Source organism: Hevea brasiliensis, chromosome 7 (genome assembly GCF_030052815.1).
Source record: "Hevea brasiliensis isolate MT/VB/25A 57/8 chromosome 7, ASM3005281v1, whole genome shotgun sequence".
Lineage (NCBI taxonomy): Eukaryota > Viridiplantae > Streptophyta > Magnoliopsida > Malpighiales > Euphorbiaceae > Hevea > Hevea brasiliensis.
The window spans coordinates 1,806,184-1,822,292 of NC_079499.1; the positions used below are offsets into that span (position 1 = coordinate 1,806,184).

At 32.9% G+C, this 16,109-nt stretch overlaps 2 protein-coding genes and 1 non-coding gene across 3 annotated transcripts; all 3 read right to left on the minus strand.

Annotated features, from left to right (window-relative positions):
• Positions 1–532: 532 nt before the first annotated feature.
• Positions 533–5,223, minus strand: LOC110640482 (receptor protein kinase-like protein ZAR1). The gene is made up of 2 exons (XM_058149609.1): positions 3,228–5,223; positions 533–1,485 (listed from the first exon to the last, which is right to left on the minus strand). The coding sequence occupies exons 1-2, from the start codon at positions 4,741–4,743 to the stop codon at positions 851–853; spliced, it is 2,151 nt and encodes a 716-aa protein (XP_058005592.1). The 5' UTR covers positions 4,744–5,223; the 3' UTR covers positions 533–850.
• A 1,870-nt stretch (positions 5,224–7,093) lies between these two features.
• On the minus strand, positions 7,094–11,260 carry LOC110640492 (proteasome subunit beta type-5). The gene is made up of 8 exons (XM_021791812.2): positions 11,097–11,260; positions 10,643–10,759; positions 10,417–10,546; positions 9,998–10,104; positions 8,672–8,806; positions 8,490–8,593; positions 7,658–7,758; positions 7,094–7,482 (listed from the first exon to the last, which is right to left on the minus strand). Exons 2-8 carry the CDS (start codon positions 10,754–10,756, stop codon positions 7,355–7,357), a joined length of 819 nt encoding a protein of 272 aa, XP_021647504.1. The 5' UTR covers positions 10,757–10,759; positions 11,097–11,260; the 3' UTR covers positions 7,094–7,354.
• A 1,949-nt stretch (positions 11,261–13,209) lies between these two features.
• On the minus strand, positions 13,210–13,294 carry TRNAL-UAA (transfer RNA leucine (anticodon UAA)). Its single transcript has one exon. It is a non-coding gene; the product is annotated as a tRNA-Leu (tRNA).
• Positions 13,295–16,109: the final 2,815 nt, after the last annotated feature.

Here is a 16,109-nt window from a genome sequence, read left to right on the forward strand (position 1 = left end):
AATATCACCATATTTTTTTAGATTTTTTTAATATTTAAGGGTGAATTATAATTTTATTATTTTCAATATTTTCTTTATTATATTCAAACATAAAAATAAAAAGTTATTTTCTTTTTTAATTATTATTATTTTTTTAAATATAGTATAATTTATTTTTTTTTTATTCTGTCTCGATTTTAAACTGCACAGATAAAAACAAAGAGAATGTATACTCATCATGAATCCTTGAAACTCACTAAATAATAATAATTTTGTTTTCTAAGAAGGCATTAATATGTAATTAATAAAGAGTAATTATTATATTTATATTATTTTAACCCCTTGTTAATAGATACTTAAAAAGATTATGTTAATAATTTTTGTCTCATTGATACCTATAACTTTTTAAAGATTAAATATTAATATTGAAAAAATTAAGTCAGTAATTAAGCTCTTTGAAGGTTACAACATATAAAGTAATATTTAATTTTTAATTTTTTAACCTTCTATTAAACATATCTAAACACCCGATGACAAAAGGCGAAAAATAGAAGAGAAGTGGAATGACATTTTATTTCAACACATCCCATCGGAATGGGATGGAAATTTAAATTACAAATACAAGCTGCTTACCCCACAAAGGAAATGTATGCCGAATAACCCAATTATGTTATCAGAAAACTTGCTGGACTCCAAAAAATTTGGACCCGAGTTGATTGGATGGCTGAAGGCCTGAAGCGATCTTTATGGCTTAAGCTACCTCAACCTCTCAAAAAATTTCACCTTGCAAGACAGGAGAGCCCATTACAATTTGCAAATTCAAGAGCTTGTTGCTGGAATTAAAGAAAAGCTTTCTTTCTTTTGTCTCCTTCTATTTCCCAATCCTCTCAAGATTTTCAGAGACATTTTTCATCCTGGGTCGAACCTCAGGGTCTAATTCTGTGCAAGCAAGGGCAACATGGAAAATTGCTAGCACCTCCTTCTTGGCATGGACTTCTTGGACCAACACTGGATCTACCATATCCAATAATGGGTCCTCTTCTTCAAAAGCTTTCCTTACCCACCTCACTAGGTCTTGAACTTCCATAGAAGTTGAGGTTGGTGAAATTTCAGGAGATTTCCCCGTCAGCAATTCTAGCAAGACAACTCCAAACGAATAAACATCCAATTTCTGGGTTGGTCTACTGCCAGGAACAAGAGCTTCTGGGGCCCGATAATTGTTGATTCGCTCAGTATGGACCGACTTTAAGTAAGGTAGAGCTCCACCAATAAAGCCACCTGAGGAAGAAGGATTGTTCCCAGTGATATTGATTAGTCTGCTAAGGCCAAAATCAGAAATATAAGCCTGGTACTCATTGTCGAGGAGGATGTTGGATGGTTTGATGCTCCCGTGGACGAATTTTCTTGGACTGCATTCATGAAGGTAGGCTAAGCCCTTGGCTGTTGCCTTGGCAATTTTCAGCCTGGTTGCCCATGAGAGACTCGGTGATGGCTGACCACTTCTCCCTGTCAAAGAAAATCATTAATATTTTAATCAGTACACCTTTGCGGCCACTGAGTTAGACACAGAATTTCAGAAGATTATATGGAAATTATAGAAGTGACTATATAATAGAACCAGACAAAAAAGACAAGCAGACGAAGATGTTATTGATGTTGCTATGCTGCCCACAGAACGAATACAAACAATCTTTAACTTCATGAAGCCTGTGTCAATCACTCCCTATGCTCCCACCTCTTACAGATGAGCCCTTCAACCACAGGCAACTGGTCAAGAAATTTAGACAGGGAGTTATGGCTGCTTGTTGGTACTTTTGTTCTAGAATACTGTAGTAGGTCATCATGAATGCCACTCTGCCCCCTTGGATAACAACAAAATATAGGAATTTCCTTATAGATTTATTATAATTCTCTCTCTCTATATATATATATATATAAAAACTTATGCTCCATCATAAATTTCATCTATTTAATATATAAGTCCTATTATATAAATTGTCTATTAAGTTCATGATAGATTAGAATATTTTTAAATCAAAGCATTTAACTAACCAATTTACTAAACAATTTAGCATTTCGTGATTAAATCAATTGGAATAAGATAAAAGAATTCGACTGGTCAGCTAATTTCCTTGAGAGGTGAGACTTGTAGGGTCAAGCTATTATGAACATAATGCTCTCCAAATCCGTCAAAGGGAAACATAAAAGCAAGAGAAACCTGGGAAAGATGTTGCATAATTAATGTATTTATTTCAATATAAATATTTTATATAATAAAATAAGTTCTTATCACTGAAAATAAATATGATTCTCAATTATTTTTTTTGTAAAAAAATATATATTTAAATAAATGATTTTTTCCCCTTAAACATAGAAAGCATGGGACTTGAAAAGAAGAAAAGGAATAAAAAGCCCCACATGTCTTAGCTGAAGGCTAAAAATTTAGAGAAAAGTGAAAGAATACAGTGGAACCTTCATAAAGTAACTTTAAATGAAGAATCCAAATCCAGATGTAACAGCGAGGAGAGAGTCAAAATGAAAATGGATATATGAGTAAATGTTGGTGACCTAAAAGAAGTAATGGGTCATTTTTCATACCCATATAACATTACCCTTGTGATTGGAGATCTAAGAATCGCTCAACCTCTTTTACCAATGCTTATTTCTAACTCAATCCTTCAATTTTCTTATGCAAAGGAATTACATATAAATGAAACAGAAATTGAATCTCACAACTAATTTCATATAACAAGAAATATACATTCCCTCATATCTCTAATGTATAGACAATTAATTTACCACTGGAGATTGGGATAGTGGTGTGAACAAGGGAAAGCGAAAGCACACTACACGCATGGAGAAGAAAAGGTGTAGGGTTAGGATGAGGCTATGAGTGGGTGCACTAAATCATAGGTGGTAGCCCACATCATGGTGTTTATACCATCACCATGTCCAAATTAGAGCCCTAAATTCCCTCTAGTACGTGTGAATATGTGGGCCAGCAGAGTAAATCATCAACTTCAATCCGACATTGTTCGTCGTTGTGTTCCTAATCCAAAGGAATATTGAAACCATCCTTAAAGAGTTTAAATTTGTTATTGTTGATGACAATTGCTATTTTTCGATAAAAATAAAATATTTTATCTAGATTTTTTCATGGTTTGATTTGAATGGAATTAAAATTAAATCGATTTAATTTGAAATTAAAATCAAATGGATGGAAATTGATGTTAAATTGTACTACTGACCTCGAAGAGCATTAGCCAAGTTGCCATTGGGGATGAAATCACTGATAAGAAGCTTCTCATCAGGAGCCCAATAGTAAGCTCTTAATTTCACTATATTTGGATGCTTAACCTTCCCAATAGCCTGCACTTCAGCCACAAACTCTTTATACCTCTGCTCTCCTCCCTCGCCGAGCCTCCTCACTGCCACCGGAACCCCATTTCCGAGCACCACCTTATATACGATTCCCAATCCACTTTTCCCCAACACATAAGCTGAAGCTCGAAGCAGCTCGTCAAGCTCAAAGCTAAAACCTTTGTCAATTGCCACCAGCTCACCTTCTCCTTCTCCTCTCTCTGCTTCCTCTACATCTTCTGACTCCGAGTCCTCATTTCCGAAGTCATTGACGCAGGAACAGAGCCCGCAGGCACGCGATATTTCGTTCCCGCCAAGTTTGGTCTTCCCTGTGCAACTACAGATATTAGAATCATCTTTCTTTTTCCAGTAGACATAGACTATTACTAGACCAATGAACGCTACAACAGCTGCGTCAGCTACTGATACAAGTATGATCAACCCAGAACTTAAGCCTTTCTTAGGGTTATCACGGGATTCTGGTGTCGAATTATGCCTCGCTGGTGAGCTCTCTGTAAAGTCCTTACACGATTTCTGGAGAGGGAACCCGCATAACAGAGGATTGTTCAGGAAAGCAGTTGGTCCTTGGTTAGCAAAAGACCCTGTTTGAGGTATTTCGCCTGTTAAATTATTGTTTCGCAGATCAAAACTCACGGTGACGGGTAAATTTCCCAGAGATTTTGGGATTCTACCAGATAATTGATTGAAAGAGAGATTCAAGGTATTAGACAGAGACTTGAGTTCGCCAAGATCATTGGGTATCGATCCATTGAACTCGTTAGAAGAAAGATCAAGCTGAACTAAATTGTCCAATTCTGGCCAAATTCCCGCCGGAATTTCACCGGAGAATTTATTTCGCGCTAAAATCAGCCTCTGCAACTGGTTGCAATTGTTTAAGTCCTCCGGTAAAGGACCCGAGAGAGAATTGTTTGCAAGATCGAGGTTTTGGAGTCTCGGGAGGTTGCAGATCGAGAGAGGAAGAGGACCTGAAAGATTATTACCGTAAAGGATGAGGCTGTGAAGTGCAGTGGCGTTAAAGAGCTCAGCCGGGATCGACCCATAAAAGTTATTATTATGAAGATTGAGTCGCCGGAGATAAACTAGATTTCCCAGCTCAGAAGGGATATACCCGCGTAGATTCTGACTGGTGATAGAGATTCCGACGACACGTGGGTGGGGGAATCCGGATACGTTCATGCAGGAAATGCCAGTCCAGAGGCAAGGGGTGGGGTCTTCATCATTCCAGTCGGCGAAAGGGGAATCCCAAGAAGGTTGGTCGACGGCGGATTTTAAAGAGAGAAGGGAGAGGCCATCAGGACAAAGAGAAAGAGTTAGTTTGGTGGTTAGGAAATAAAAGAAGAAGAAACAGAAACAGAGCAGTGCTAAAGAGAGGTCCTTTCCCATGTTCTTCGTGACTTGTTTCTTAGTGGGATTTTGTGGAGTACTTAGTTAGAGCCTTAGAGGAGAAGTGAAAGTAGAAAATGAGAGAGATACTCACAGTGAAAAAGAAAGCAGGAGAAGGAGAAGGAAAAGGGAGTGAGGGTGGAGGAGGAGGAGCCGGCTCGTAGGGAGACGGTTGGGTGTGAAGGATTTATGAGAAAGAGACTTGCGAAAGACGAGATTTTGATCGAGATGGTCCCACCTCCCGCCAAAAGAAACACATTCAGAAAGAGAGAGGGAGAGGAGTTGCCGATGGGAAGAGAGCAGAAGAAAAGCAATTGCCAGAGGTTTGTGTGCTGGTGGCGATAAATGTTGTTTTCTTGGGTTGGGTTATCGTTCTTCTCGTGGCATGAAATCAATAAATTTCTGTTATACGTTGAAAATGAGCGCAGTCCTGGGCCTGTTTATGCCCCTTAGCATCTGCTGCTGAGACAAGTCGATTGGTCAAGTACATACTAACAACTTTCAGATTATATCTTCATCTTTTTTAAATATATTATTTAAATATTCATTAAAAATTATTTAAGTGTTTTAAAATTTTTATAATTAAAATATATTAAATTTAATTTAAAATATACTACAATCAAATAATTTTTTTTATAAAAAATAAAATACATATATAAATTAATAATGAGAATGGACATCGATAAAATAATGATAATTTTAATAATTTTTTTTCTCATATGATCTACACTTTCACATACTCCACAATAATTCGAAGGATCGATATGAGTAATTTGATTATAAATAAAATAGTAGATTGTTATATATAATGTCAATGAGGTCTTGATCTAGTGGTAAAAACTAGGGAGATATTGGATTAAATTTCACCATTGATAGTTTGACCTGTTATATTCATTGTTTATTTTAGATTTGCACATGTATTTGGATTTTGGCCAATTTCGATTATAATTAAAATGATTATGTCTATGGTTTACCTGTACTTACAAAATCGACTAGTGTAACTCTCTCTTCTTAATCTTTAATTACTCGGGCAGATAATAAACTTTAAACAGTCCAAGATTAATTAGTGCATATGTTGTCCCTAAGATTAAGAAGTTCCTTTTCAGATCAATCACTTTCATGTAACAAACACCACTTCCATAGAACATAACATAATAATCTCATTGACACTTGTGTTTCACATTTCATGCATTCTTCTTGTCTGATTTGTAGACTCGTAGTAAAGGCTGAGTGGTTTTAATTATCATTATACACTTGCTTAATGGAAAAGATTGGTTCTCATTTTCCATCATGAAAACATGCTTAGAAGCTAACAAAGGAAGAGACACAGAAAGAGAGAGAGAAAGAAGGCATCTTTCCAGGTTGTATTATTGTTTGCTTATCAATGTTTACTTGTGTTTTGTTTCAGAATAGCTGAAATATAATTGTGGAATACAATTACAATATTATTTTACTATGCGAGGCAGTGGCATGTAAAGAGAGGAGTTGATATTATCATAACTTCATAAACAAAGCAATAATATATCTAGTATTATATTTTTTATCTATATACAAGAAGTCCTCAATTGATAAATTATGGTAGGAAATCATTTTTCTTTCATACTAGCATGTAGAATCACTTTGTCTTCTAGTAATAGACAAGATAGAAGAGTCATAAGGAGTGCAACATTCTCAGCTAAGGAATAGAAAGAGTCGACAGGCATCCATTACTTTGTACTGAAGGGATGTGAATTTTTGTTGAGTATGATTGAAAGGATGTAATTGATTTCAGATATAATGGGCTCGTAGTACCCTGATTGGTATCTGGTAATATTCAATGTGGGTCCCAATTACAGTGAAATTAGTTAAGTAATCCCCCATCACACTCTTAGCATGAAATAGAGTAGGGTTGTCCTAAGCATACGATTGATCTCATAACACATTTATGCACACCTTCATCTTCAAACCCTCCTCTCCTCTGCCATAATAATTTATTGAGGCCCCATCTTCTCCTGAGCAGTTACACGATAAGCCCTTCTTTGCTACCTTATTCCGTATTGTGGTACCTCACACTTTAAAGCCTAAATCATTCAGGGGTCCTGAACATAAATCTTCCCTGGCCACGACAATTATGAGATGAATTGAGGACACAAGCATAAGCATTATTGAATGAACCGCAATTCCAAGTTGCACTTTCTTGCTCTGGCACAGGCATCAACAACCCACTACATACATTTTGGCAACTTCAGCCCATAGAACGTATATACCAAGAATCAGACTAAAATTACACCCAACTCCGTGCGTTTGTAACAGCAAGGGCTTTCAACCATACAAAATAGAGTTTTAAGTAACATTTCAAAACACCAGCAAGAAAGCGCTAAAATCCCTCATTTTCTATATATTTTTTTAAATGGCTAGAAGAAAGAGAAATATGTAAAGGAAAGATAATAACAATAATATTCTCATGGCATTGACAAAAAGCCACATCAATCCATGAATTGTTCCAGGAATAAACTGAAGAACACCAATAGTTAGTGGTTTCAAGTACATAAGATGCATTGCACGCCATCTCTATCAGATACCATGAAGAGGGGAAGAGTATCCAATCTAGTCCAACCTGATCAAGGTTTTCTCATGCCCCTGATACTTCAACCATCTCCTGTTCCACTGTGCTGGGCATAACCGGATAGTATTTATAGTGGAGTTCTCCAACATCATCACCCGATAGCTTCTTCCATCCATTTGGTCCCACATAATAAACTAATTACAAATACAAATCCAATCAAGATTAACTCACTAAAGCATGCTGTATGCACAAAAGCATAAAGAACAACACACAGGCATCCACAAATGTGTGTAGGTGCATATGCACACACATGCAGAGAGATATGCACCTACAAATATACAGAGAGAGAGAAAGAGACAGAGAGAGTACCACTAGCAACTCCACCACTGGCTCCATCTCGAAATGTAGCATGATAAATAGCCCTTCTAGCCAACTCTGCAGCTTCTTCAATTGACAAATCATACCGGTACCTAAAGTGTCATATTGTGTTAATAAACATTGATTATCAATCACATTGCTAAGAAAGCCAGACAAGGGAAACAATCAAAAAACTTCAGCCCCAATGTTCCAGAGTGCCAATTAAAAGATGAGAGGAGGCTGTAATTTTGTCGGGTAAGGCAACATCCAAAGTAAAGCAACTATGCATCGATGAATTGACAGAAGATGTAGTCAGGTAGATATATCCAACTAGCTGTTGGAGTGTCATGTCACTGCCCATCATTTGATCAATTGTGAATCATTAATGAGAAACAACCTCATTCCTTGTGACAAAACCACATAATAGGACTTGAAATGAAAGACCACCTAATTTTTATACTATGTGCATTCTCCATAACCATTCCACAATTTCAAACTTGATTAAAGCTCTTCTTTTTTTTTCTTTTTCACCCCTCTATTTCTTCAATGGAAGTGCCAGTCCTCAGAAAAATTCAAAAACCAGTAAATATTTATCTTAAAATTTGCATCTGCTTCTTGCTATTTCTCATTATTGTCCATATGATTAAGTTTTGGTATCAGGCATCCCAAACTTAATGCAGCAATAGCTTTTTACTTATTTAATTGCCAAAAAATAAGGTAAAATTTTGCTTGGAAAGGGAAATTTCTTTTAAATGCTTGAAAATCATTTGCCATCAAAAAGGACTACATCATGTACCATTTGAAATAGTTTTTAAGGAAACTTGTAAAAGGAAAAATAACTCACCCACTATCTAGTACACCATAAGCATATGGAGAACCAGATCCAACGGAGAATCTTGTTCCTTTCAGCCTTCCTCCTTCACTGTCCACATAATATAATCCAGGACCCTGCAGCAAGAAGATACAGGTTATGCAACCTAACAATGGGAAAACCATGACAAAGTATGGTGATTTTCATGTCATTACCGTTTCATCCCATCCAGCAATCATGGTCCCAACAGAAAGACCCATTCCACGGTAGGAGTACAGTATGTTTGCCAGAAGCTTTGATGCCCCTGTAACTGAAATTCTACGCTTGTTTGCCAATTCATGTAGTCGACACTAAGTCATGCCAAATAATTTCCATTAGCACTTGGGAAACAAATCACAATAAACATCAAAGGAATCCTAAATTAGGATGCAATTCTTCTTGTGATCACATATTCAATCCTATGCAAAAGCAAACACCACATATAGGCACTAAAAGTAGTTTCCATACTAGGTGATCAGGGAGCAAGGATCACATATTCCCAAAGGAAGTTTGATCTTAAACATGATGAAGCTGTAAAAAAGAATCCCCAGCACTAACGTATTCAGTCTGAGGCTCAGGTGAGTTGGAGTTAAGCTGAAAAATAAGTACATTTTGTGTTATTACTTCATTTAATATGAAAAAGATTTTAAGAAGAAAACCTCAGCTAAGAGGTCTAGTGTAATTTACTGACACTTGCAACAGATAAAACATATGAATATATATAGGTATCATCAACTGCTAGCAGAAATTGTCCACAGGTGAAATAGCAATATTATCAGAATTCAACAAGTATAAGTTTTCAATGTCTTCCCCTCTTTTGGCTGACAAGACATGCATTAACTGTGCAATAACATCGAGCTAGAATGTTTGTAATCATCCCCTTATTTTGGAAAAATGTTTCAATCATGTTTACATTTTTTGTTGGTTTTTAGTTGCCAAGTGTAATTAAATATAATTGACTCTATAATAGTAAATCATTACTCAGTGCTTTCTCTGTGAAAATTAATGATGTCAAAGAAAGATTAGTTATAGAAAGTATGTGTAAATAATGAAAAATAAATATTAGTGCTACATGTGAGTTAAATCAAGCAGACATGAAAATGTCAAGGCAATTACAGCACTTCAGCTCACCGTCTTTAGAACCATACTTAATGAATGCAACAGGGCGTAGAGATAGTTTGGGCAGTAGGCAGTACGAAGTTCTTAATTTACTCTACCTAAAAATGAATGTCTACATCTGCAGTTGCCTGGCAGGTCAACAAAAAACAAAAATCCAATTTCTTTATAAAAAGCAAAACTTTGCAAATATGCATTCTCCAAATAGATCAGAACTGGCAGTGGCACAAATCATATAATATACAAATGCTAGCCTACAATAATAGCAGCAATTTTCACTTTGAAATAATCCTTTCCAAAGATATCATCACCACCTTAACTTTCAAAAGTACCTACAGGTCCATGGGCATAGGATAACACTTAAGAAAGCAACAAAAGTTCAGTACCTTAATGCCCAGATTTCTGTGCCAAAACTGGCAGTCAGCAGCTCCTCCAGCCATTGTACCAAGCATGTAAGGATTGATTTCAATGATTTTTTTCACAGACTGTGATGCTGAAAATCAGGCAGGAAAATTTTCTTAGCAATCATTATTTGTGGCAACAATATATGCCAGTCTGCATGTGACAGGAAAGAGCAAGTAACATATAACTTAGAATAATCTAAGCCAATGTCAACGGCTCAAGTCAAATATGATGCGTCCACATAAGAATGATTGTAACAAGTGGGCAGATTTTTAAAATATTATATGCAACACAACTAATAGAGTTCTTAATTACATATAAAATTAAATAAGAAATCTATCACACCACATATCAGGACTCGTAGATCAAAAATGTTATCCAAACATGACAAATAATAACTTACAAATGTATCCTCCCATGCTAGCTCGAGAATCAGCAGCGACCATGACACCCTCTTTAAAAATGAAAGCAAGTGTGGTTGTCCCCTTGGCAGGCTTCACCATTTGTATAGCTTCCTTCTGGAACCCATCAAACTGACATAGGAAAAAAAAAAAGAAAAAAAAAATTCAGCTCAGAATTCTTCCTGCCCTCCACAATTGCAGAAGAAAAACAAGCAAATTAAAACTCACATCATTTGTAACAGGAAGCTCAAATGAGGGCGCAGTAGCAAACCCATCAAACAGCTCACTGCTCGCCCCAAAGAGCGATGCCGCCGATTCAAGACCACTGGTGTCAAGCTTCATGATCTATAACCAAGTAAAACAAAACGAATTTATAAAAATTAGTGCAACTTTAAATTTAAATTTAACAAAATCACCTCTAGAGTCTAGTCCTCTATCTTTGGCTGAAAGAGCGAAACACAAACCACAAAACGTTACCTGAAAAATGTTCTAATGAAAAACCTACTTATCCAGTGACTCGAAATATTCATGTGCTTTACTTTCCAAAATTTTCTTACAGCATAAAGTTAAAGCTATCGAATTAAGAAAATGATCAAGACTGGAATTGAAGTAAAAAGGAAAAACCCTAGAAATAGATCAATGCAGAGATGATTAACAATGGTGATAATAAAGATCCACCTACCTTTAGAGAGAGATTGAAAAGAAAGGAAAATGAGCAGAGATCGCTAGCTGAGAGGCCGAAGATTGACAATAATAATGGAGGGAATTGCTTCGAAAAGCGATAGATATCGAAGTAGAGCGTAGGGAGTTTCTTGTGCTACAGGCAAGAACCAAGCAGATGGCTACTTGGACCGGGCTGTGAAATTGGCCATTTTTTAGATTATGGGCTGAATCAGAATTACTTCTCGACCAACTGCAGCTAGGCATAGTGAATGCCTACCGAATTGCCCATTGGGTAAGTGCGAAGACAAAATGGCCCGGATGCCCATTTTGGACGGCTGCCACGGGCAGGTTCCATGTTAAAATAAAGAAAAATTATAAAATAAAACAGAGATCTCCTATAAAATATTTTATATGAAATGATAAGTTAAAAAAATATAAATAAGTGTATATAAATGGGTCTTATTTAATAACAATTGTATGATAATAAATTTTAAAAAATAATTACTTAACTATTTTAAATATTTATCTTTATCTAATTAATTTATCATTTCAGACAAACTACGTACATAAAAATATAACTTCACTATATAATTACTCTAAAATCAAAGATTTTTATTTAAGGTAATTAGAATTGAATGCAGGGTGTTTTTTCGGTTTAGTATAATAATAATAATATTATTATTATTAATAATAGTAACTAAATTTTAACCTTAAATTAGATTTTAGTTTAATTAATCTAATGATTAAAATTTTTTTTTTAATTAATTTTTATTGGAAACTGATAAAGACTTATATAACAATAATTATTTTCTTTTCATAGCTTTCATATGATGTTCTGGTGTAGTCATGCAAGGCCACGTGGTTTTCAAGCTATTGTAACTATAAGTCAGATGCAATTGGTTTTAATTCTTTCACTCAATGGTGGATTGCTATCACTCAAGCCTTTAGTAATGATGATGATTCTCTATGTCTCATAGCTATTGTTTGTTGGATAATTTGGAAGCAGAGAAACATGGCAATTTTTGAGCAAATTCAGCCCAACCCAGTATCAGATAAAAATTTACCAATTGGACCAGCAGATTCTTATTGTCAATTCTCAAAACTCTATAAATTTGTAGCACTACATGGGTAATTCTCATTCTCGCAATGTGTGGTATCCGCCTACTTTTGGAGTTTTGAAGTTTAATAGTGATGTTTCATGGAAGGACAATTCTGATTATGCAACAGCAGGAGTTGTTGTCATGAATCACAGTGGTAGTATGGTTGATGGTGTAGCCTGCAAAATTCTAGCATCATCTCTTCTGGTGGGTGAAGCTCTAACCATTCTTAAAGCGGTTAATCTTGCTATTTCTATGCATGAAAAACCTGTTATCATAGAAATAGATTCAAAAATCCTTCATTTTGCTATTATTCAACAAAACAATTTGATCCATTAGGAAATTTAGGCTGCGGTCCAAGCTATTATTGCAAGAAGTAGTTTCTTTAATCATGTATCATTCTCTCTAATTAAGAGATCAGTTAATAGAGCAACAGATTGTACTGCCAAAGCTTTTAGATCGGGCAAGCTCCATAATTCTTGGGCTGTAAGTCCCCTTGATTCTATGAGCTCTATCTTGTTTTTTGATGCCCATTCTTGGGATTTGTAATGCAAATTTTGCAGTTCGATTTGTAATGCAAATTTTGCAGTTCAAAAAAAAAAAAAAAAGCTTTCATTATATATATATATGTTATTATATTAGCTCAGAAGGGGACTCAAATCTAATATGATAAATAAATAAGACAGAATGAAAGAAATAGTTTCATATTAATTTGCTGGCTATGGGGTTCGAACCCATGCGCACTTATGTGCAGAAGATCTTAAGTCTTCCCCCTTAACCTCTCGGCAAGCTCCATAATTCTTGGGCTGTAAGTCCCCTTGATTCTATGAGCTCTATCTTGTTTTTTGATGCCCATTCTTGGGATTTGTAATGCAAATTTTGCAGCTCGATTTGTAATGCAAATTTTGCAGTTCAAAAAAAAAAAAAAAAGCTTTCATTATATATATATATGTTATTATATTAGCTCAGAAGGGGACTCAAATCTAATATGATAAATAAATAAGACAGAATGAAAGAAATAGTTTCATATTAATTTGCTGGCTATGGGGTTCGAGAACCCATGCGCACTTATGTGCAGAAGATCTTAAGTCTTCCCCCTTAACCTCTCGGGCAAACCAGCAGGTGATTCTTCTGTTGGTCAGATTACTATGTTAAACAGAGACAAAATAAAATAAAGTTCTGTGAATTATGTTCTAAACATCGTAATTAAAGTTGTAAGCAGCCCATGTCCATGGTTGAGGGCAACCATTTTGGGCCATCCCATCTATAAAATTAAATTTATATTAAATACATTTTTAAAAATTATTAAATAGAGGAGAACCTAATGGCCAGTTGTGCAATGTTTGAAATTGAAACAAAAAGTGGTCAATGAAAAGCCAAGAAAGGTAGGTCTCACATATAATGATGTTGTACTCTAAATGCATGATTGTGATGTTTTAATTATGCCTGTGAGCACTCTTAATTAGTAAGAGCACAAGAAGCTCGAAGCTGCTCAACTGAAGGCAATTAATTAATAGTAATTATTATTATTTTAGTGTGTAAATATTACCCTTTTGAGTTTATTCAGTAATAATTTTTAAAATTATTTAATATTTTTATTTTAATAAAAATATTATTTTTTTATTTATATTAGTTAGTGATATAATATTTATATTAATATTTAAAAATTAAAAAAAATAATTTATAAAAAAATTACCCCACTAATCCTGTAGATTTACAAAGGTGACGGTCATTATTGTGAGCAATTAAAAGATATAAAAACAATAGAAGTGCCACGTTTCAAAATTCAATTGAGACCCGTTGAAGCCAATTATAGTATCCGCCAAAAAGAGAAAGAAAAGCAAATAATTTAAAGAAAAATAAAGCTAATTAAACCCTAATCCTACTTTTAAACTCTCTTTTAATTAATCAAACAATATTAAAAGAAAAAAAAATTATCCTCCATTAAGATGAGAATCTTTTCTTCTCGACATGATCATAATTGGGTCAACGTTAGTTGCGTGTCACTCTTCCTTGAATTGTGGAGCCGCATGTTAGGAGAAGATGCCTAATATATGCCTACCATTGCTCTCATTAATTTGATATCAATTAAAATGGTTATTTTTTTATTAAAAATTTAGAGATGTCTGGTATTTAAAATTTTAAATAATTATATATTTAATTAAAATATTTATAAATAAATGATAACTACAAATACGTTTAGTAAAAAGAAGTTTATAAATATATTTATTATTAAAAATAATTAAAAAATATATTAAATAAAATTTATAATATATTTTAAAAATTAAATAATAATATATATTAAAATATTTAATTAAATTAATTTATAAATACAATATTTATATATGTTAAAACGAAAATTTGAGTCCTCTAATTTATTTTTTTTAACATATGTTCAACTAATAAAAAAAATTATTATAAAAAATAGATTAACCTATTTTTAGATACTATAAATTAATTTGACTAGTTTATAAATTAATACAATCACCGTATTAATTTCAAAATATTAAATTTTTAGTTTCAATTTAAATTGATTGAAATTTTATTCAGAATAGTTAATTAAAAAATATTAATTTAAATCAAATCAAATTAAATTAATTTTAATTTAATTCAAAATAAAAGAGAAACTATTCGATTTGATTTCGATCGAAAAAAAAATTATTAATTATGACTAAAAGAAAAAGAAAAAGAAATTAAGCAAGTCATCCATGCCCTTTGCTTCATATGCTCCCCCATAACAAGACCATCACCATTTTAGCTTTCGGTTCATATACATAAACCACTTTGTGGTCCTGCACTTTAAAAAAAAAAAAAATATATATATATATATATATATATATTATTTATTTATTAATTATTTTAAGGTCAAATAATATAATGAAGTGTTCTCAAATCTCACCAACCCTCATAATTTCTTTTATCAACTATACATGACAACGTGCATGCACCAATTTTGGGATGGTGATATTTCAAGTTGAGAAATGCCAAATAAATCGTTTTACACAGAAATTGACATCTCACCATCCATTTTTTTTAGAATTTTTAGATTATTTTGAAGAGTCAAGAGATAATTATCTACTGAAATACGCCTCTTTATTTTGTGAAAAAATATATTTTTTAATTTTTTTTATATTTTATAATATATAGAGCATTTAAGGAATAGATTAACAGAAAATATTTTTTAATAAATTAAATCATTTTAAAGGAAATGATAATCTTATAAAATATAAAAATATTTATGCATGCATAATATAAATATATACTATTAATTTAATATTATAACTAAATTATAAAAAATATTTTAAATAATAAAATGTGTTTTCGTATTTTTTTAAACAATTTTCATGAAAAACATTTTATATGTGCAAGTCACTTTATATGAAACAAATGAGCTTAAGATTCTTATTCATATAAAATGATAAAATGTTTAATTTAGCTCATGTATTTATTTAAGAAATTTAATTTGGCTTATTTTTAATTATTTTTTTAATTTAACTTAAATGTTCTCATTTAAACTTAATTTAATTTAAAATTAAAATTTATAGGCCAAATTTCTTTTTTTTTATTTAAATAAAAAATGAAAAAGTTCAATTTTTTGATTTTGGAATTAAATTTATTTTGATTTCTTAATTTAAGTCCAAAAATTAAAAAATTTAATTTGTTAATTTTCTAAATTTTTATGTTAAATTGAGGTTAAATTAAAAATTTTGAATTAAATTAAATAAAAAATTAAAACTAAACTAAATTAAACTTTTTCAATAAATATAAATATATAATTAAGTTTTAAGCCATATAAAAATTGCATATATGTTAACATAGCTTTGTCTTAGAATTATAAAATAGTTTATTTTCCTTTGTTTAGATACTTTGTAATTTCAGAGATAAATTTACAATAATATTATTCAATTAATATTTGCAAATATTATTCAATTAAT

Excerpts from the sequence above, each read along its gene's own strand:
- LOC110640482 (XM_058149609.1), bottom strand. The coding sequence starts at position 4,743 with ATGGGAAAGGACCTCTCTTTAGCACTGCTCTGTTTCTGTTTCTTCTTC. Across the intron at positions 1,486-3,227 it reads CTTGGCTAATGCTCTTCGAG|GGAGAAGTGGTCAGCCATCA; the intron begins GTCAGTAGTACA and ends TTTCTTTGACAG.
- LOC110640492 (XM_021791812.2), bottom strand. The coding sequence starts at position 10,756 with ATGAAGCTTGACACCAGTGGTCTTGAATCGGCGGCATCGCTCTTTGGG. Across the intron at positions 7,759-8,489 it reads TATGGTGTACTAGATAGTGG|GTACCGGTATGATTTGTCAA; the intron begins GTGAGTTATTTT and ends ATGACACTTTAG. Across the intron at positions 7,483-7,657 it reads CAGTGGTGGAGTTGCTAGTG|TTTATTATGTGGGACCAAAT; the intron begins GTACTCTCTCTG and ends ATTTGTAATTAG.